The 22,311-nt window shown below is 34.0% G+C and overlaps 1 protein-coding gene across 4 annotated transcripts; it reads left to right on the top strand.

Moving 5' to 3' along the window:
• Positions 1–15,130: 15,130 nt before the first annotated feature.
• On the top strand, positions 15,131–21,854 carry LOC112742878 (pentatricopeptide repeat-containing protein At5g15010, mitochondrial). 4 transcript variants are annotated; one of them, XM_029292153.2, is made up of 5 exons: positions 15,131–15,479; positions 15,913–16,015; positions 18,180–20,668; positions 20,905–21,158; positions 21,482–21,854. In XM_029292153.2, exon 3 carries the CDS (start codon positions 18,685–18,687, stop codon positions 20,533–20,535), a length of 1,851 nt encoding a protein of 616 aa, XP_029147986.1. In that variant the 5' UTR covers positions 15,131–15,479; positions 15,913–16,015; positions 18,180–18,684; the 3' UTR covers positions 20,536–20,668; positions 20,905–21,158; positions 21,482–21,854. The 4 variants fall into 4 exon arrangements, with proteins under 4 accessions (XP_029147986.1, XP_072070590.1, XP_025647902.2 ...); XM_072214489.1 differs by having other exon boundaries at positions 20,819–21,158; XM_025792117.3 differs by having other exon boundaries at positions 15,138–15,479; positions 18,249–20,668.
• Positions 21,855–22,311: the final 457 nt, after the last annotated feature.

Raw genomic sequence — 22,311 nt, 5'->3', positions numbered from 1 at the left:
TGTTGGTGTAGAACTATACTTGCAACGAGAATTTATTCATTTGTGTGAAATTCTATACCGACACGACAATTTTCTTAAATCAGTAAGGCTCCGGGACGCCAAAGGCAATCCTAGAACTTCACATCAAAACAGATATTCAACCTTAAATGAAATAAATAAATAAAGAACTTAAACCATAAACCGGGTTATCTAAACTTAGGAGAATTCTAACTAATACTAATCACACCGCTGTATCCCACAGCCTTCGCCAACCTAACCTCTGTGCGATCCCATCGCCACCGCCTACTTAACCTCCTCAGCACCAGACAATCACAATTAATGCAAACAAGTAAATCACAAATATTATTCATTTACAGCAAGTAATGCAAGAAGCAAGTAGGCAGGTTATACAATTAGGCAAGCTCAAGTAAACAAAGCAAACAAGAATATAGAAGATGCATATGATGAATGTCTACCCTATTGGCTCGTGATATCACTTGTTGGTCCGTAAATGCCAACCTGACACATCCTCCTGGATGTAGCCTTTTCTGCCACGCCAGAGATATAGTGCCATGCACACTCATGCAGCAGGTCTTCTGCTACGCCAAAGATATAGTGCCTTGCACACTCATGTAGTAGAGAGTCTACTACGCCAGGGATATAGGCCCCGCACACTTCCTACAGCAGAGAAGAAACCAACCATAACAAATCATGTAGCAGAACAATCTGCCATGCCGGTGATATAGGCCCCGCACACTCTCAACATTCAACAAGTCATACGACAGAAACATCTGCCACGCCGGAGATATAGGTTCCGCACACTCTCAACAACAACTAGTCATGCAGCAGAACATTCTGCTACGCTGGAGATATAGGCTCCGCATACTCTCATATAATCGAATCATTTCCTCATCATCAAATCACTTTCAGTTATCCATTCTCAATATTCATCAAGATCATCATTTCTCTTCGAGTTCTCGACTCATCTCAACCATCCTCAATTCATATTTTCCATTCGGAACTCCTTAGTTCATGAGTTTCTTAAATTCGCTGTTAGCAATCACCATATTCACCACTCTTCCTTCTCTCTTAACTAACTCATCTTCAATACACCAGAAACCTAAACCTCCGTTTACTAACTTTTCAAAGTAAAACCCATTCAAACCTCCTAGGACCTTTCCTATGTTCCAATATCCAAAAATAAGCCCAAGAATCTCAAAATGGTGTCACAGAAGCATACAAGCTTGTTGGGAAGATGAAACAGTTAAAAACAAAGTTTAAGTTTGAGAAACAGGGGGTGTGCGTACGCACAGGGGTGTGCGTGCGCACGCCTAGGAAGTTTCAAAACGTGTGCGTACGAACAGGGGTGTGTGTACGCACAGGTACCAAAATTCACAATGCCTGTTCACTCGCACAACCTGTGCTAGTGCTCCAACAGACTGACCTTCCCAACGTGTGCGTGCGTACAGGGCTGTGCGTATGCACAGGTTGTAAAACTTCCTTGGTGTGTGCGTGTGCACAAGGCTGTGCGTGCGCATATACCAGAAATCACAAAATTCTGCAACTCTGCAAAATTTCAGATTTTGACACCAATCTTTGAATGATCATAACTTCCTCTAAAAAATTTCAAATTTTACAAACTTTATATCAAATCGAAGGGTTTTCAATAATCTTTAATTCTAAACCAAATTCAACAAATTTTAAAAACCGAGGCAGAAGTTATGATCAGACAAAATTCACCAAAAATCCATTTTTACCCAAAACCTCATAACCTCAAATTTTAACCAATCTCAATCCAAACCAAATCAATCACATATCAACCATACCATAACAACTCAAAATTCATACCAAATACTACTTCAACCATTTTCTCAATCTCAAAAACCTCTAACTCATTCAACAACTCTAAGTCCAACCTAATTCACATATCTCAATTTACCAACTTTCACAAACCACATCCAACCAAAACAATATCAAACTTCTAATTACAACACAATCTACCCTTTTGGATTACCATTCATCATTCCACAAATTTTTCCATCACATTTCATCATTCTCAATCTCAATTCTCAAACATATAACATTACAAATAATTTTTCCAACCAAAACATTCACAATCATCATTCTATCATCAATTTTAATATCAATCTCCCATATCCAACTACCAACATCAATATAGCCATTTATCACTCATTCCAAATCATCAATTACCATGCAACACTTTCATCAACATAACCAAAGTTCATCCATTCATCATAAGTCATCATACCTCAACATTTAACAACTCAACAACCATATCAACAACCCTCATCCACAACACCAATCATTAATACTCATTAACACGAACAATTCTCAATAATTATCATCAACCACACTAATCCAATACAACCAACAATTAACATCAATCCACATTTAAATATTCGTGCACCAATAACATTGAATCCTATCTTAGGGTCAACTAGCCTAAGTTTCCAAAAATATTACATATTACATAAAAGAAACCGAAACCATACCTTGACTGATTGCCATACACACCAAACACCAAAACAAAGCCACCAAGCTTGATCCAAAACCTCAACCAACTCCAACAAACACCAAAGTTCAAACTAACAACACATATATCACCAAAATCAAAACCTAGAAATCACAACACAACTAAACACAAGGGTTTAGTGAAACCTTACCATGTCCAAAGAGGATTGGCGCAATTTTCAATAATTACTCGCTACTAAAGATCACCTAAACAACCAAAACCACAAAACTTGCTCAAAACCCCAACCCAAAAACGTGCAGAAACTTAGGGCTGAAAACTGGGGTGTGAAATGAGAGATCTTACCAGATTTCTTTAAATAGAAAGGAAGAGCTCGTCGAGAGCTTCGCATGACCACAAACGGCTCGTCAATCAGATCTCCAGATCAAAAGTTATGGCTCCCGAAAGTGGAGGATGAATAGTGTCACGTGGAGGATGAATAGTGTCACTTCCTTCTTCCCCTCTTCTTTCATAACCAGTGCCCCTCTCTTTGTGGGTTGCTGAAAATGAGCTTAAGGCTCATTAAAAGGTGCTTTTATATGTTGGGCTTGGGCCCAACTTGGGCCTGGTCCAATCGCGTAGCATTTTTGGTTCGTTTGGTCCACTTTGGGCCAAAACCTTTAAGATTAGTGCCCAGTTTTCAAATTCTAAATTATTTTTACCCTTTTCAATCAATTTTTCAAAATATTATTTTTCTCAAAACACAGTACCAGACAGGCTTAAACCGGTTCGACCAGTTCGACTGCCGGTTCTCGGTCTTTCGCAGAAAATACATTTTCTGACTCAGAAAAATTCATTGAAACCAATTTTCACATTTATATTTTTATATTAAAACTTCTAAATTTTGATTCTATCTCGGACATTTAAATTATCATTTTTATAAAAACGGTTTTACATGAAAAACCCCGGTTCTTACATAACACTTTTTTTCCAATTCATTTAATGTAACATAGTGAACTAATTATATTAATATGCAACATTAACCTGAGTTATTAATAAGGTTTTTTTCATGAAAATAATAATGTTTTATTTTTTATTTTGCGATATAATTAATATTCAAATGAATATTGTACAACAGTTTTTTAATTTAAATCACATTAAATACATTATTTTCATCTGCTTACATATAGTTGTAAGTTCTCATCTACTATTTAACACTCCTCATGTAAACCCCAGCAATGACTAACCTCCCGCAATTCCAGTCATGTATCTGAGTATCTTTGATGTAGGAAGTCTATGCATACTTTTCATGTGTGCCTTCACAGCATCTAACATGTCACAAAAGTGAGGCATCAGGTGAACCATACATGTCGGGGTAAGGTCATGGTTGTGGTCAAGGATCACCTTCCTAACCTTCCAAGTGAAGGCACCTCGATCCAAATATATTGATAATTTTTCCTCGCAATTTGTGCGTGTTTCCGGTTTATGCATTATTCTCTTCCTATCTAATCTTGCATAGTGCTTTCCATCTCTCAACCCGGCCCTATTAGTTGCAGAAGAACCTTCTATGGATCAAATTTCCATTTTTATTCTTACCGTAATCCCCTTTTTGGATGCCAAACTCTTGGCATTTTCCTAATTGCATGTAAAATTCATAGGCCCGTTGCTCAATCCGAAACACCATCCAATTAATATCCTCTGTCGTCAATCCCAATACATCTCCATAATCAGATGCTTTTTTATCTGAATCCTTGTTCATTATGTCGAACTCAACAGAGTCATCTGATTCCTTACCTGGACCATACCTAACATCCCCTTTACTCTCTCCATCTTTAACGTTACTCTCCATGAAGCGGCTAATTCTCATCTGTGAAATCAAAATACACACATCAAAATGTCCATAACCAAACTCAGCATATACAACTTCACAACTAAATAGAAAAGCAGTGCCGACTAACTTATAATTCATTATCTTTAACTTACTAACTTTTCTTTTTTAATTCTTAAAAAGTTGTCATTTTTTAAGAATGATATAGTTTATTGAGTATATTGTTAATTTCTAAAACACCAACAACATGGACTAAGGATAAAACAATTATGCCAGGAAATTTGACTCATTGATAGGATGATAATAATAATTTTAAGTCCAACCTACTGTAATCAATAATTTGTTCATGTACAATAGTAATAAAATCTTAACAATGATCACACTGAAATAAAAGCTTTACTATAGTTGGCAACAAATAGTATCGTTCGTTAGAACATTTTTTTTATTTTCAGATTGCAATACATTAATGGCTTAAACAATTCAGCTCTAAACCTATTGGGATAAGAGATGTTAGCAAAATAAGGAAATACAAATGAAAATTCTTGACAAATACATATTATTATTTTTCTTACACTAACATGTCATCTTTTTTCTCCCCTTTTTCCTAAAAAAAAAAATCATTTTATCATTTGGCTATGAAAAGAATGAACATTTTTTTCTTTTAATTAGATGAATGCTTTGTCCTTTTTAATTTTTTTCATAGAATCAAATGTGAATTTCATTTTCTTTTCCTCGTTCTTTTCACATTTATCAACAATGTACTTAACTACTCCCTTATTTTCATTAACGATCATTCATACCTTATGCATAAATATTCATACTTATTCATTTCATACCAAATAGCACCCAATTAGTTTTTATCATAATTAGTTATGAAAAAATAATTTATACTACAATAATTGATATAAGTCGTTTCTTGCACAACTAGTCTAAACACTCTACAAGAGCCTTCAATGTGTTTGTAGAAATGCTTGTTGAAGATGCTTTTAGGATACACAAGTTGTTGCACATGCTCAGGTGGAAGCAACCAATGCAATGAAAATAGAAGTGGACAAGAAAGTAGAAGCTAACCTGAAAGCAATTGGAGAAATTAAGGTTGCAACATATATGGCTCTTAGGAATGCAGATATGGCAGATTCTGCGAAAGAAGCCTCGAGGATGAGCTAAGAAGGTGGCGTGAAGAACAAAACAGTGATATGGCCTACGCAGAAAATTCTGCAACATCAATCTCCTTGCAAATCTACAAGGCAATAGAAAGTCAAAGATCAAATATTTAGTAGTGTTCAATCTATAATTGAAAGGAGCAAAAGGAAACCATATTGGTTGTGGCATTTCAAATTTTGCCCTTTTTCTTTTGGACTTGGGAGGTTCGTTTCAACTACATGTCCATGACGATCATTTTATGGATCAACAGCTTCCATCAAACATTTTGCAAATGCAAATGAGCTCATTGTCAACATCTATTTTAAAGTTTTGGGTTCCTAGGACCCTTAAAAGTTCCAAAAACTTGAAAATAAAAAAAACACAATGGTTTAGAAGAAAATATTTAGATTTAACTTCTTTTTAGGGGACCTTCTTTACTTTGCAAAATATAAAGGACATTTGCAATTTGTTTCAAAAGGAGACAACAAAATGGACAAGGCCAACTTCTAGTAATAGTGCATTGCAGAATGAAGAGTTAAAAAAAATAAACAAATCAACCTTCACAATATTTAACTAATTCAGAAGTTCATCAGCCAGGAACGAAAAGAATTTTTCAGATAATGGAAACGGGTAAACTAGCTTCTGTAATCATAATTGCAAACTTTAGGCACAAGATTGTTCGCATCAGAAATTATGAATATGGTCCTACAAATATAGAATCAAAACTCTAACCTTTCCTTAGGAAGCACATCACATCTTCGCCTAAACAAGACCATACCCACAATTCAGAAACGAAAAAAACTTATGACACAATAGTTTCATCTGGACTTTGGTCAAGAAAAATAGACAATGCATACCTCCACCAGCAGATTACAATTGACGGCAGTCTCGCCTAGCTCCGGTACTCCGTTTTTGGTGCAGCAACACCATTCCACCCACCGAACCACGCACTCTCTAGTGAAGCCAACCAATCTACCCCCAATACACGTGGAGCCGCCACCCAAGGGAGCTCAATCTTGCTCAGGTGTCGGAGGAGGACCAACTTCTCTCTATCTAGGGTTTTTATTTTTTCTCCCTTAAGTTCGTTACCTGAGTTACACTCTTTCTATTTCCAGCAAAGCAACCTAAAGCCACCACCAAAGCCATTTTTTCTCCTCCATTTACAAACAATTTAGAACAAAAAGAAATTCACTTCAAAGAGGCCCATTATTAGCTATTATAACGGATCACGTAATACAATCTAATTAACATATTTCATCCCGTAACATTTTCAACTCACTCTCAACACTCACGGTTTCATTGTCTTCCCTGCACATTACCACCAACTTTCTCATATTTGATCTGCTGAAGTGGACAAATGTCACTGAATTATCCTATCACCAGCTTTCTATACGTGTGGAACATGGCTCCCTTTCTATACTAGAGAATCCACCTTTATATTAAATATGAATGCCTCATAATAAGGGTACTTTAAAACTTCCAAAAAAGTACATGGCACAATGAAACGTTTTCAATTTTGTATAAAAAATAATTACATGTGAATAATTTTTATAAAAGTAAAATATATATTTCAATTTAAAGTATTTTATAATAGTTATGGCTATCAAAAATAATATTTTGGCATTGCTTAAAGCGGTAAATTTTAATATAACGGAAATTTGTGTTATATGTAAATTTAATTATCTATTTGTTATGTCAATAAAAATATATATTTTTTAATTTGTAGTCATCGAAAAGAAGTGAGGGACACTATAAGAAAAATGTTGAGTACCGTTAAATTTATCGGTGGAAAAACAAAAATAATCCACCGGTAATATAATTAGGGTTGCATTTTTGTCGAGTAAATTACGATGGTATAAACCTCGCGCGGTAACTGTTTACCGTTATATTTTTTTGTTCGACAGTAACTTGCAGCAAAATACGATGTTTTAGTGACGAAAATGTGATCAATATTATCGGCGTAAACAATCCAACGGTAAAGTTGGCGCTATTAATAAACACTTCACTGGTCTTTTTCTATCGAACAAATCCGATAGTAACTCCGACGAAAAAAGGTGTTTTTGTTTTTTTTTTTTAATATGAATAATCGCTACCGTTGGGACTTTCTGTTGGTAAATCGGACGGTAGCGAGAATCTTTTTTATTTTTTTCCAATCTATGATGTACCCTGATAATTAACAATTAATAATCAACTCTCAATTAACATCGAATCAATTGTGTATTATCTGAGAACAGTGATTTATATATTATGTAAAATATCAAATATACTTAATGTAAACATGAAATGAAAGTTTGATAACAAAATATATAAGATATAACTATATTGATATTAGTCTTATTCAGATTCATCATCTTCTTTCTCTGGTTCATCATCCTCCTCTTTCGAGGTAATTTCCTGATCATGGAACTCGTCTTCTTCTTCTTCTTCTTCTTCTTCTTCTTCTTCTTCTTCTTCTTCTTCTTCTTCTTCTTCTTCTTCTTCTTCTTGAAGATCGTTTTCTTCTTGAAGATCGTTGTTGTCCAGTGGTAGTGTGACGTCATCTACCCTAAGGTCGATGATATCATTATCCATAACAACCGACCTAAGGGTCATCGGAACACTAGTATCAACCACCCTGTTTGAAGGAGTTGGGTCATGAATTTGGAAAGGTTCATGACCCTCTGTCCTATTAGACTTGATATGACCTCTTGGCTTAGTCTTAACCACAACTACTCAAGTAGACTTGCATAACCCCGAATAAGACAAATAGTTGAAACCTAGATACTCCTTGAGACCTAAACTACTTAGTCAGCTGACACTTATAGCACGAACACCTAGATACCTCTTGAGACCTAAACGGTTTCATGTTGAAGACATATGCAACAAACGCATCAACTTCCTCAAAGAATTCGGGTTTTAAACCCCCTTCCATTGTTGTCCTTATCTTGCATCCACATACGATGATTTAGAATTATCTTGCAACAAACACCCTAGAATTCATCTAACAACAGAACTTTTCCTTAATTCAGAGACAACCAATCTCACAAACCAAACATGTTTTAAACAAATTAAACAATATTTCGGTAGAACTTTCTCTTAATTCAGAGACAACCAATCTCACAAACCAAACATGTTTTAAACAAATTAAACAAAATTTTGGCAGAGCTTCCCCTTGATTTAGAAACATCCACCAAACAAACCAAAGATGTTTTAAACATATTAAACGAAATTTTGGCAGAACTTTTCCTTAATTTAGAGACATCCAACAAACAAATCAAACATGTTTTAAAACAAATTAAACGAAATTTTGGTAGAACTTTTCCTTAATTCAAAGATATCCACAAAATAAATTTAACAGTCACAAAGAAAACAATTGTAGGCATAAATTAAAACAAACACAAATTCAATAACACATCAAATCCTAACCGTTCTAGTGCACAACCCCTTATAACTCCACAATTTTTCAGCAAACAAGGATTTTGAAAAGGCACCTCTACATGACCTTCTCCCACTGCTGTCCTAAAATGCTATCCTAGGAATAGTAAGTTCGGCATAAAATTTAAATAATTGATTGTATTTAGAGATAGAAAATCTACCTAGAACATGGATGCAAAGAATACAGAAGAAGCAAAATCTAATTGATCTCAGAGAAATAGCATTGTCCTAATAAAAAATAAAACTTATTAAATTCACAAGGTGAAACTAATTAATTCAACAAATTACACAAAGTCTTCCAACAATGTCAAAAACTCTTAATGTCACCCTACTTAACCTACTTTAACTTAATTTAATTTCTATTTATATTAAATTAACATAAGAAATCCTAATCACAAACTTCATTATCCTAATTTAATCAATAATTTGATGATAAAACACATAACAAAACCCTAAATTTACAATAAAATCTAAAAAAACTAAAAACCCGAAACCAAGCCCTAATCACAAACTTCATTACACTAGTTTAATCAATAATTTGATAAAATACCTAACAAAATCCTAAACTCACAAAAAATCTGAAAAATCCTAAAAAACTATACCAAATCCTAATCACAAACTTCATTACACTAATTTAATCAATAATTTCATAAACTACTTAACAAAAAATCCTAAACTCACATAAAAATCTTAAAAAAAATATGCCAAAATTATCTCTGATAATGGCTGCAGGATGGTGGAGGCGTGGTACCTGTTAACAAGAGGCGACAGTGACGGCGACAATGTCACTTTCACTGACGACAGTGACCACAAACGCAAGCAGCGGTGGTGTTCCCGACGGCTCCAACAGTGATTGACAGCTCCAGGGCAAGAATATCCAACGGTGGCGGTAATGGAGGCTCCAACGGGTGGCGGCGATGCTGGTAGCTTCAAGGACAACGAGAGAACACGAGAGAGAGAGAGAGAGAGTGACTTTGCAAAAGTAAGAGGGAGGGGGTTCGCATTTGAATTTTACCTCAATATTACCGTCAGATTTACCGGTGGAACATTGCAACGGTAAATTATGTAAACAGAACATTTCACTAAAGCGAGTTATCGTCGGCAGAATTTGACGGTAGATCCGCTAGTATAGCTGGCGCCACTAAAATAAGATTTTGCGCTACTTATCACTATCAGATTTAGAGTCGGAACATAAAACCTGATGGTAAACAATTCGGGGAACCAGATCTACCTTGTATTCGATGCGAAATTCAAGGCTAAATCCAACGGTAATAAACGCTGCTAAATCCAACATTATTTAGCGTGTTTTTTGTAGTCGGATATAATTATATGATTAGACGATTCTGTAATAAACTTTTGTTTAATTAACATTTTTCTAAGAAAAAATAGCCATGTTGGCATTTAAAGATTTAATTTTTGACAAAATGAATTTCAATATTTGTTTTTGTCAAAATGACTACCAAAAAATATATTTCGTTTGATAAAGTGACATAAACGTTTAGTTAATAATTTATTGATCTAGTCGACAATGAAAATTTAAGAAAATTACTAATCTATCATTGTCATCATCATTACCAGTCACCACTATTACTCCTATCCTATCCATTTCTTTTTCCTAATCTCATTCCTTTGTCACCACCTATGTCCGCATCCAACCTCACCCACTGCATCATCGTCATTGTTGTCACTCCCATCTCACTTCTTTTTTCTTGTTCTATTCCATCTCTCTGTCACCACTACATTCTGTCGTCCTTATCTACTAGCATCACCAGCATCTTTATCGCCACCATCCAGAGAGTATTCATCTTAAATTGGAATGATATTGTTGAACTTTCAGAAAATACATGTCCAAAAAATAAACAATAAAGAATATAAAAAAACAAAAAATAGTACCATGAAGAGGAGGGCTAGAAAAGAAAACAACAACATCATAGAACTTGGAGAAGCAGACGATGGGTCAATCGCAATGCAAGCCAAATGAAGGTACCGATGCTCGAGGGGGCAAGAGATGGTAGAGTTTAAGGTGTGATGAATCGTGGATGGTGAAGCTCGAGGCTCGGAAAATTGTAGATAGCATAACTTTGGGGACTGGGAATAATAACTGAGGTCCAGGCGTAATTAATGGCAGACAATAGAGAAAGAGCTTGTATGTAGAATGAAGATGTTGTAAATAGTGAATGGTAAATGAGAGATTGATTTAGAATTTATGAATGTGATTGTTATAGTGTTGTATGCATTGATAGGGACTTAAGATTAACGAGTAAAGTGAAGATTGGGGTTGTGGTTGTGAAAGTGGAAGTGGAGGAGGTAAACTGGCGATGAGGGTATAATTGATAAAGGATGAGAAAAATGATGATAGGTAATGGTGATAAGAGAAAATGAGTAAATTAGTAATTTTTTATGTGAAAAAAGAATAAATTAGTATTTTCATGAAAAATTTAAGAGTTGACTAAGAAAATTATTCATTGACCAAATGTTTAGTTTATTTTGTCAAACTAAATATATTTTTTAGAGATATTTTGTCAAAAATAAATATTGAGTTTCGGTTTGTCAAAAATTAAATTTTTTTTAGCATCTCCAATGCTTGATATTAATTTCATTTTATATTGGGTCTCACAAGATACCACATAAGTATTTGTGAGGCTATATATTATAAGATTTAATTTGAAGTTAATGTAAAATTTGTCACTCCAATACTTATTTTTATTTCAATTTAAACTTTAAATTATTTTTAATTATTTTAAATAAATTTAATTAAATTGTAAAAAATTAACTAAAATAAAAAAGATAGAATTATAAAATTAATAATTATATACCATATTTGGATTAGAAGAAAAATTAAAATTTTATAAATAATTAAAAAATAATTTGTATTAAATTGATTTGCATCCATTTTTTAATCAAATTGACAAGAAAATAATAAAAAATAGAGTAATAAAATGCTGCATAAATTGGAATATATCTAATTTATTTGATTAAATTTTGATTGAATCGTTGTTACAAGCGTTCTAATAAAATAACGTTACAATAACAATGTTACAATAACACCATTAGTATTCATTTAATAGATTTAAATAAGTGGTAATATTTTATTCTTCTTTCTTTAAAATGATATGATATTTTTTTATTGATATCAGTATCATTTCAAAAATAGTATCTAGTGCAAATTTTAATTTTAAATTAGTTTAAAATTAATTCATTTTAAATCAGTTCATTTATTGTATAGGTTAAAAATGATATCCAAAATTAATCCCATTAGATTGGGAATGGATACTCTCAATTATTAAAAAAATTGAGAGAATAAAGTGTGATTTCTAACTCTTTATTACTCTCTTTCATGTTTTTATTTTGTCCCACTTATAAAATTAATAGCAAGAAATCATACCTTACTTCCTCAGTTGTTAAAAAAAGAGTAAACTACCAATCCAGTCCCTGTCAATTTCTCAAAATGACAATGTGATCCCTCACAAAAAAAAAACGATCCACTTCGGTCCTTGTCCTCTACTTCTGTGACACAACACAGTCTTTGTGGGTGTTTTTCCGTCAACTCCGAACGAAAAACGCTGTCGTGTCAGGTTCAAAAATGGATAGGGGCCTAATTGTCTCTAAATTCAAATTGTTTAGGAATTTATTTGTTCTTATTCTTTAAACAATATCTTTTTCAAATTATTTTTATTATTATATTAATTTTTTATTGAATATATGGTATAATAAATACAAACTAATTAATAAATTATTCAAATTTAAAAATATCATTTATTATAATATATATTCATAATATTTGAAAATTATTCATAATAAATAATATTTTTAAGTTTGAATAATTTATTAATTAGTTTCTACTTATTATACTATATATTCATAATTTATTGAAAAAAATATTAATATAGTGAATAAAAAAATTTAAAAAGATATTGTTTAAAGAATAGGGACAAATAAATCTCTAACCAATTTAAATTTAGAGACAATTAGGCATCTGTTCATTTCTGAACTTGATACGTCAGTAGCATTTTTTGTTCAGAGTTGACGGAAAAATACCTATAGAAACCGCGTTTGTGTCACGAAAGTAGAGGATAGTAACCGAAGTGGATCGTTTTTATTGTGAGGGGTCGCGTTGTCATTATGAGAAATAAATTAAGACCAAGTTAGTAGTTCACTCTTAAAAAAAATTAAGAGGATCCATTCCTCTTCTTAGTGTCAAAATAGTTAATTATTATTATTAGAGTAAAAGACAAATAGGTCCCTGGTCTTTTTCTGTGGACATTTTCGTCCTTGACCGTTGAAAAATACTTTTAAGTCCCTGACGTCCTTAAAAGTTGGACGGATTAGTCCCTCCGTTCAAATACCTCCGCCAGACCCAACGGAAAGTGCTTGTCACGCGTGCGCGTAGGTCACGCGCACGCGTCGCTTGACAAACGTCCCTCTAATTCAATGGAAAGTGCTTGTCACGAGTACGCGTCGATTGGCAGACTTCTCTCTTACGGCATGTGTCATGCGTACATGTCGCCATGATTTCTCCACTTCTCTATAAATTTTCCACTTTGCATGCTTTTTTTTCATTTCTTTCAAGTTATTCTTGCCTTCAAAACTTTAAATCACTTAAACAAACATATCAAGGCATCAAATGGAAAAAAAGTAAATTAAATTTAGCAATTTAGGGTGTGTTTGAGATTCACGTTGGAAAGAGAGAAGTCCGTTTGAGTGTCTTGAACGTCCCATTTTTATGTTTGGCAACTTTGTGAAATTCTGAACCCAGAATTGCTTTCACCTTTGAACGTACGTTCATGTGAAGCAAAAAATTCTAGCTTCTGCGTTTAAGTTGGGGAAGGTTGATTACAGTTGAGAAAATTAGATGAGAAATTTATTCCTTTTTTTACCAACTCTACCCTTCATTTTCTTCTATAAAAATGATGCAAGTAATCATATAATTTTTACAGGAATTCTTTGTCGTTCCAAATGTTTTTTTCATCAAAATCTTTTAGATTTGTTTCAATCACGATAAGGTAAATATTTTAATTTTTTTTATTATTTTTAGTACTCTCTTTCATATTTTGATTTTTATGTTTTTTATTGTATTCTTTTATTTATATGATAAATATTTTAATATTATTTTTTAGTATTCTAATGTTATATTTTTATCGTATTTTTTTATTCATATGACAACTATTATTAATATAAATTTTTATTTTTATTAATTTTTATAATATTTTTATTATTTTTTGTTTATATAAATTTTTTTTATCTTTTATTATACTATATTTATGTTGTGTATAAATTTTTTTATTTTTTTTATTTAGTTTTATTTATATAAATTTTATTTACTTATTATAATTTTTTTGTTCATATGATATTTGTTGTTGGTTGTAATTATTATATATTATGTTTGTATGAAATTTTTTTCGTTTTTTTGTTGTTGTTTTTATTATACTTTCCACCGTACTTTATTTTCGTTTTTATTATATACTAATGATAAGTAACAAAAGAGTCATAAATAATAAAAATTTATAATTCAAAATGATACTAAATTAAAGAGTACTAACGGTACTAAAAAAATTATAGAACATTTTTTTGCTTAAGTAATTTAAAGTTTTAAAGGCAAGAATAGCTTGAAAGAAATGGGAAAAAAACATGTAAAGTGGAGAATTCATGGCAACGCGTACGAAAGTCTGCCAAGTGACGCGTACGCGTGACACACGTGTACGCGTGACAGGCACTTTCCGTTGGATGAGAGGGAAGTCTGCCAAGCGACGCGTACGCGTGACAAGCACTTTCCATTAGGTCTGACGGAAGCATTGGACGGAGGTACTAATCCGTCTAACTTTTAGGTAGCGTTTGTTTTGAGGTACTGGGACAGAGATTGAGACACTGAGACTCAATATCATATTTGTTGGCTCAGAGACTGGTACTAAAATTTCTGTCTCTGTCTCTAAAATTTTAATATTTCAGTACCTCCAAAAAGTGAGGACACAGGGGACTGAAATTTTTAGAGACTGAAACTTTAATAACATTTTATACCTAAAAATCTAAAATAACCTCATTTCAATTAATTAATTCTAATTTTACCTTTTATACAAATTAAATTAGAGTTTTATTCTTATTTTAATTTCTGTCTCCCACTTTACACCAAACAGAATATTGAAATTTATTTCTGCCTTTGTTTCTTAATCTTTGTCTCTCAGTCTCAATTTTTCAATCTCTATCTCTCCATCAAATACTACGTCAAAGACTTAAAAACATTTTTCAATGATCAAAACAAAAATATCAAAAAAAAAAGGTTTAAGACCTATTTCCCTTTTACTCTTTTTATTATTATTATGTTTCCTGTGTTTTTCCCGTTTATGTTGTGAATCCGCCAAATGATAGTAGTCGTCTCGTCTCACGAGTCACGACTTGCTCAGACTCAAATCAATCATCCCCATTCAGAGCTCAGAGCTTGAGCTTCAATGTCGACGAAGAAGCAGAACGATGATAACACCAAGAAGGCGGGCTCTACTCACTAGTGACCCCGCAGTCCCCAACCTTCGTTCTCACCGTCGAAGAAGCCGTACGCTCGCCGTCGTTCTCACCCTCAAGCAGCCGACTCGCTTTCGCCCTTCCCTCAACTCCCCTTTTCTAGCAAAACAGTTCTGGAACTGCCCTCCTGAGGTTTTTTTAGATAACTTATTTTTCATGAATTTGATTTGCCTGAATTCTGATACAGTTCTGAATTTATTTGTTATTGATTTGATATTGTTTGGAAATTTTGTTATTGATTTGATATTGTTCTGAAAATTTTCATGATTTTTTGTTTCTTCAATCTGATATAGTTCTAAAATCTGAGATAGTGAGCGTGGTCAGAGAAATTCTTACCTATACCGAGAGCAAATCTCTCTCATGCTCTAAGCCAATCTGTTAACCATAACACACAGAGCCGTCAGCCAATGCTAACCTTGTATTAGTTAGATAGTTTCAAGGGTTTGCTTCATGTTAAACTGATTCATAAAATAATTACTTAATTTCTTGTGTAATTTTCTTTCATGATTCATGAAATTTGTATTGTGTTGCTAAAATGTGGTTGTCAAATACTCAAACTTTTCAGTCTATTTACGGGAAATCTGACCAAGGTGGCAAGTACTACAGGTAGAAAAAGAGGGCATTGTCATGGTTGGAATTGGTGGTCCTAGTGGCTCTGGAAAATCAAGGTATTAATGTTGTTAATTTATTATTTTGGATCTGTTCTGTTGACGTGAATTACGGTGTATGCTGTTGCTTTGGTTTCATCTCAACTGTTACTGGTTTCAATTTCATGTTTCTGACAAAACTTGTAGCTCTCAATAGCTTGTGAAGAAACTTGGTTAATGAGCCAACGTTATATACACCGTTTTATTTTTTGAAAAAACATTATATATATCTTATGGAAAGATTTGGACAAAATCTAATCAATATGCTATGGGTATATCAAATGGATTGATAGGTATGTCTCTTAATATTAGTTATGTGCTAAATTTATTAAGTTTGTAAGAAAAATTGTGGCATATTAGCTGTAAGGGGTTTTTTCTGGAAGTATGTCTTTTACACTTTGAACCTGTGATAAATTATATGTTTATGGCTTGTTCCCTTTATGTTGAGCTTGAAATTTTATTTAACGAAAACAGTAATCAAATTACTTGATGCTCTTCTATCAATAGAAATTTAATTTGCTCATAATACATCTGATAAAATGGACATTCAACCCTTGCATCTGTGATTTCCATAGAATTCAAGGTTTGATGTTGACTTTATAAAGACATCACATTACTTAAATTTCATTTCATTCTAGTACCTGTCAAAAAATTGTGTTGCGTAAACCAATTTACCTTACAATTTTAAGGCATGCAAACTCTTTGCATATATTTTTCATCTCCTTTATAAGACTTCTTATTCATGATATATTATCTAGTAAATGACTGATGGCAGTTGAATTATTTTTACCTGTTATTTGGTACATACATTAACCACTAATATGCTGAGGATACTTTGGCATCTATATAAGAATTTCTTAAGTAATATAGCAACTTAAACTTGACAATTTGTGAATGAGTATAACTCATACAGTTCGGATTTTATATTTTACAAACTTAAACTTGAGGTTTTCATGCCTTTTTTATTACTTACATTTACATTTTAGCTTATATCTTAGTGAACCTGATGACTTAACATCTGGTTTTGTATAGAGAAAGAAAGAAAGAAAGATTGATAATTGCATAAGAAAGGATTGCCTAATAAAATAGTAACACATGTTCAAAGTTGATCTGCAGAAATATCCTCAAGTAAATTATAGTGTCTGATAATATAGAGAGTGTGTACATTGAGTTTACTATAAGTTGGAACTGTAGTAATTAGTTCATATGGAGCTCCCTTCTCTATCATTGTCACATATTAGTTAACTAAGCTAATTCTTAGGAGCTTTGATTAGGGAAATCTGGAACTGCTGTAGACGGCCTAGATGGTTTCTGGTCAGTATCTCTTCAGCAAGGGTGGGGGTCAACTACAATGACACTCAAATGCTCAAGTCAGAATGGATCAGAGAATACCTAGGGGAGCTGGGAGCTCCCCTTTATATATTGTAGGTGAGGGTTGGCTGCGAATTCCGGATTCTGGGGGTTGTTATAGAGTGAGTGGGGCTTCCTGGATTCGAATCCAAAAAGCCGTTAGGATGGAATTTCGTTGCGAGTAGTAGGGAATCCGGGTTTGGGCCGCAAGGGACCCGAGGAGACCCTTGATAGTATGGGTTAGCCGTTGATGGGCCTTTGGCCAGGTCCAGAACAATTAGTAATGTCACTTAATGTATTCAAAATGTATATCTCTTGGATTCAAAACACAATATATAAAATGGTTTCCAATGTCAGATGATTAGTTAACTCCAATTTTTTTTTGGATTCATCTCTGCGTAAACCATATTACAAATGGTGAAGAAATTTTTAAAAGTATCATAAGTTGGTCTGCTATAGATACCGTATTTTTTAATAATAAAATAAGCATTTTGGAAAAGAAATAAATAAATAGTTAGTGAGGCTTTGTGCTTGGTCTGCTATGATACCGTATTTCTATTAATAATTAACTTCATTGGAAGCAAATTTTGGTTTCTCGAAGTTGTCTTTTTTTTAAAAAAATATATGTGCAAGTATGGACTCATAATACTAAGGAAACTGGTCACTCACTATTTAATAGTTGTTTTATGCATGTGACTGTACCATGATTGTTGTGCCTATCACTTCCGATATTATATCTAGCCAGTCCTTATATTGAGTGATACAATCTGAACTAAATTTGTATAAAGCCTTGTTAAATCTGAATTAAATTTTTGCTGGCTGTCTTATGTTTTAGCTGTCACTGTGAGGCATTGAACCAGTAAGTGCTTTCTCATCTTGAAGAAAAAATACCTTTTGCTTGTAGGGTAAAAGTGTTTGCAAAAAGAGCCTCGAGACTTGACCATTTTGGTAAGTTCTTTGCATTCAAGGACATGTTGAAATATCAAATCCAGTAACCAATACATCCCAGAAGGAAAACAAACCCAGCCATTGATTTCTTGCCACTGGACACTTTCATCACTTGCTGTAGCCACCATCACCTTCATCTCCCCCGTTCTTAACTTTTTCCAGTGCCCTCCTGTTCGTCCATATTTTCGGTCTTTGGCCATTTCCCGCCACAAACCTGCAACACTCGCAGGTGAGAGATTCCACAGTGAGAGGGCTGCTGGAGGCTCTTGATGATGGTGCTAGACTAGCTGCTCTTTGCAGCCTGCTTTTCATTTCTCTGGAGCATTTTGACAAACACATTGAGCTACAACTTTGAGAAGCCAATTGAAGTGGGGTTTGATATTTTCTCAATCATGATCAGAGCTCGGTCCAAGCTATCTCTTTTCTCTGACATGGCACGGTGCATCAGCCACAGTTCACTCCCTTTTTCTTACTTTCACAGAGTTCAGCATCCCCTCGTGAGTGCTGGTTTCGGATTTGGAAACCCTTCTTCAAGCCCTGACACTTATTCAGCTGTGCCTGAATTTGGCTTCTCAATGAGGCTACTTTGTACTTCATCTTCAATAAGATTCTCTGGGGTGACTGATGCTCCTGTTCTAGGACTGGATAAGTCACTAACTGCTTCTAATGATGGTGATTATGATGATTGTAATGATGAGGATGATGAGCAAGGCAAGAAGAATTATGAGATTGGTTCCCATTGTAATCAGTTAGATTTAAGGGGTGATGGTCTTCTTGCCCAAGATGTTAAAACCATTTTGGATATAATTCATGAACCAAGTTCTGGACCATCTGGAATCAAGCACAAGCTTGAACATTGCGGTGTTTCAGCATCCTCGGAGCTGGTTGTGGAGGTCCTTTCAAGAATTCGCAACGATTGGGAAGCAGCTTTCACTTTCTTCTTGTGGGCTGGCAAGCAACCCAAGTATGCTCATTCGGTTCGCGAGTACCATTCAATGATCTCTATTCTTGCCAAGATGAGGAAGTTTGATACTGCCTGGGCCTTAATTGAGGAAATGAGAGGCGGAAGTACTGGTCCATCTCTTGTGACGCCTCAAACTCTTATGATTATGATTAGGAGATATTGTGCCGTGCATGATGTTGGAAGGGCTATAAACACATTTTATGTTCATAAAAGGTTTAACTTTCAAGTTGGATTAGAAGAATTTCAAGGCCTTCTATCTGCTCTTTGTAGGTACAAGAATGTAGAAGATGCTGAGCACTTGTTGTTCTGCAATAAGAATGTATTTCCACTTGACACCAAAAGCTTTAACATCATTCTGAATGGATGGTGCAATTTAATCATTAGCACACGTAATGCAGACCGAATTTGGCAGGAGATGAGCAAGAGAGGAATCCGGTATGATGTCATCTCCTATTCGAGTATCATATCTTGCTATTCAAAAACTTCTAAACTTTACAAGGTGCTCAAGCTGTTTGACGAGATGAAGAAAAGGAACATCACTCCTGATAGGAAGGTTTATAATGCAGTCATCCATGCCCTTGCCAAAGCTAGGCACATAAAAGAAGCTGTCAATCTCATTGGAACAATGGAAGCCAACAATGTTACCCCAGATGCTGTTACTTACAACTCCCTTATAAAGCCTCTGTGCAAAGCTCATAAAATGGACGAAGCTAAAGAAGTCTTTGATGACATGTTGAAGCGGGGTCTATCACCTACAATTCGGACTTTTCATGCTTTCTTTCGTATATTAAGGACCAGAGAAGAGGTATTTGAGCTTTTAGACAAAATGAGAGAACTCAGATGCTGTCCAACTATCGAGACCTACATAATGCTGATAAGAAAGTTCTGCCGTTGGCGCCAGCTTGATGATGTCTTAAAGATATGGAATAAAATGAGAGAAGATGGAGTCAGCCATGATCGTAGTTCGTATATTGTACTGATTCATGGGCTATTTTTGAATGAAAAGCTAGAGGAAGCACATAAATATTATGTAGAAATGCTGGAGAAAGGCTTTGCTCCCGAACCGAAGACAGAAAAAATTATTCAGGCATGGATTTATGGGAGACAGGTAACACAAGATCGGGTGACAGATTTACAGGACAATCAAGTGGAACATGATACGTGGAGAAAGAAAGACAAGGCTAAACCAAGTAAATTTGAGAAGGAAAAATCTTTTCTTCACAAACCAGAGACCAGAAGAGTAATTAGAGAGAAGGGGTTTTCTTTCTGGGAGCAATAAATCCTTCATGACATTTTTTGTTTACAGATTGTACTTGTTTCTTGCACTTCTCGAATTCAATTCTACAGTGCTAATTGGTGATGTCTGGAGACTTCATGCTTTAATTGCTTTGCCATAACCAAGAGTTATAAAGGTTGGTGCATTTTTTTTGAACAATCTTTTTGTTTCCCTTATACACTTGTAAACTATTTCATAAAGTCTATACAGATATAAGCTTATATTCTTATTGGCTTAATAATTAACTTTGGGAAATGTTCTAATACTGGACCTGACCTGAACTCAGGTATATTTGTGAAACTGAGTTTGGGGTTTTATATTCCAAAGTGCAGTTAGAAACCGAAACCAATGCTGTGATCTCTTTGATTGCAGAGGAAAATATGATTTCGTAGCCATCTGAAGAGACCTGTTAAACTATGCAATTCGGAGGTAAAATTATCACAGAAGCTGCATGAAAAATCTGAATAATTTACCTTTAGTTACAAGGTGGGAAGGTGAAAGAAGCATACACACATCGTTCAACTGTAACTGAAAGGCTTCCCCTGAACCAAAGACAAAAAACTGCTTCAGGATCTTGTTTCTGTGCTCCAATCGAATAATGTTTATCTATCAGATTATGCTTATTGGTATGTGCACATTTTAATTACAAAACTCCTATGCTCCAAACTGCACTTGTCATCCTCTTAGTGTATTTGGAGACTTCAATTGCCTTGTCATAAGCTAGAGATACAGGGTTCTTCTGTTTCTAAAATAACCCCAATTTCGTTTGTAGCTTCAAAACCGGGAAAGATGCAGAGTAGCCTCGTTCACAGGGCTATTCTCACTAGTATTAATTCGACTTCGATCTTTTCCGCCCATACGAGTATCTTAGTGTTTAAATTATGGACAACGCCTTGTATTTAGATGTTAATTATTCATGCAATTTTAATTAACTTGTTCATTGTTGTAGACTGGTGTCGCTGATACAAACAAATCGAATTCCAATGTTCTTCCGGTGGATTACAAGGTTTCAGCTAAGAGAGCATGTGATGAAGCATTCTTTTATTCCCTTAACAGCAAGGAGAAACTTCCCCTATGTATGAATGGATCTCACAAACCAATATACACTGCTCGTTGAGGGATTTGGTAAGTTTGCAATATAGTTATGCATCTTAAAGTTTATGACAAAATCTATAGATTAAAAGATATTAAATAGTCATTTTTTGTTTCTTGTATTTTTAGGAATATAGGAATATCTTGATCCTGAATGTGATATACCCTAAATTTTAAGGAGATTAGTTTTTATATCTATGCAGAGGGCTGTTTGGTATTAGAGGGTTCAACATGGGATTTACTTAGATATGAAACGTAGTATATATAGCTTTGATGAATTGTCTAACTAATTTGAAAAGAAGTTTGCATTACGATACTAAGTCTTTAACCCAAGGCACAGAGAATGTTAATTAGTTATAATATAGGTATATACATTTGTGCACCTTAGTGCATGACGATTAATCGGTTACCAAATAAATCCCACCACATTCCTAGTAATATTCCTTACAGAAAATGGAAATAAAAATTTTGGCACGTAAAGTTGCTAGCAAGAAAACGTTTATTTTCAAAGCCTGCTTTAAAATTATAATATTTTGGTTCGGTCAGACATACCTAAATGCACCTTACTAGTGACACTTGATTATAATACGATAGGTTAAGTGATGGTTTGTTTCTACTTAATTGAAATGAAATCATTTTAGTTGACCATCGTATTCATATATATATATAATCGAGTTAAAGTGGCAA

Source organism: Arachis hypogaea, chromosome 14 (genome assembly GCF_003086295.3).
Source record: "Arachis hypogaea cultivar Tifrunner chromosome 14, arahy.Tifrunner.gnm2.J5K5, whole genome shotgun sequence".
Classification (NCBI taxonomy): domain Eukaryota; kingdom Viridiplantae; phylum Streptophyta; class Magnoliopsida; order Fabales; family Fabaceae; genus Arachis; species Arachis hypogaea.
Note: the sequence above shows the minus strand (reverse complement) of the source record. Positions and strands in the feature narration are given on the sequence as shown.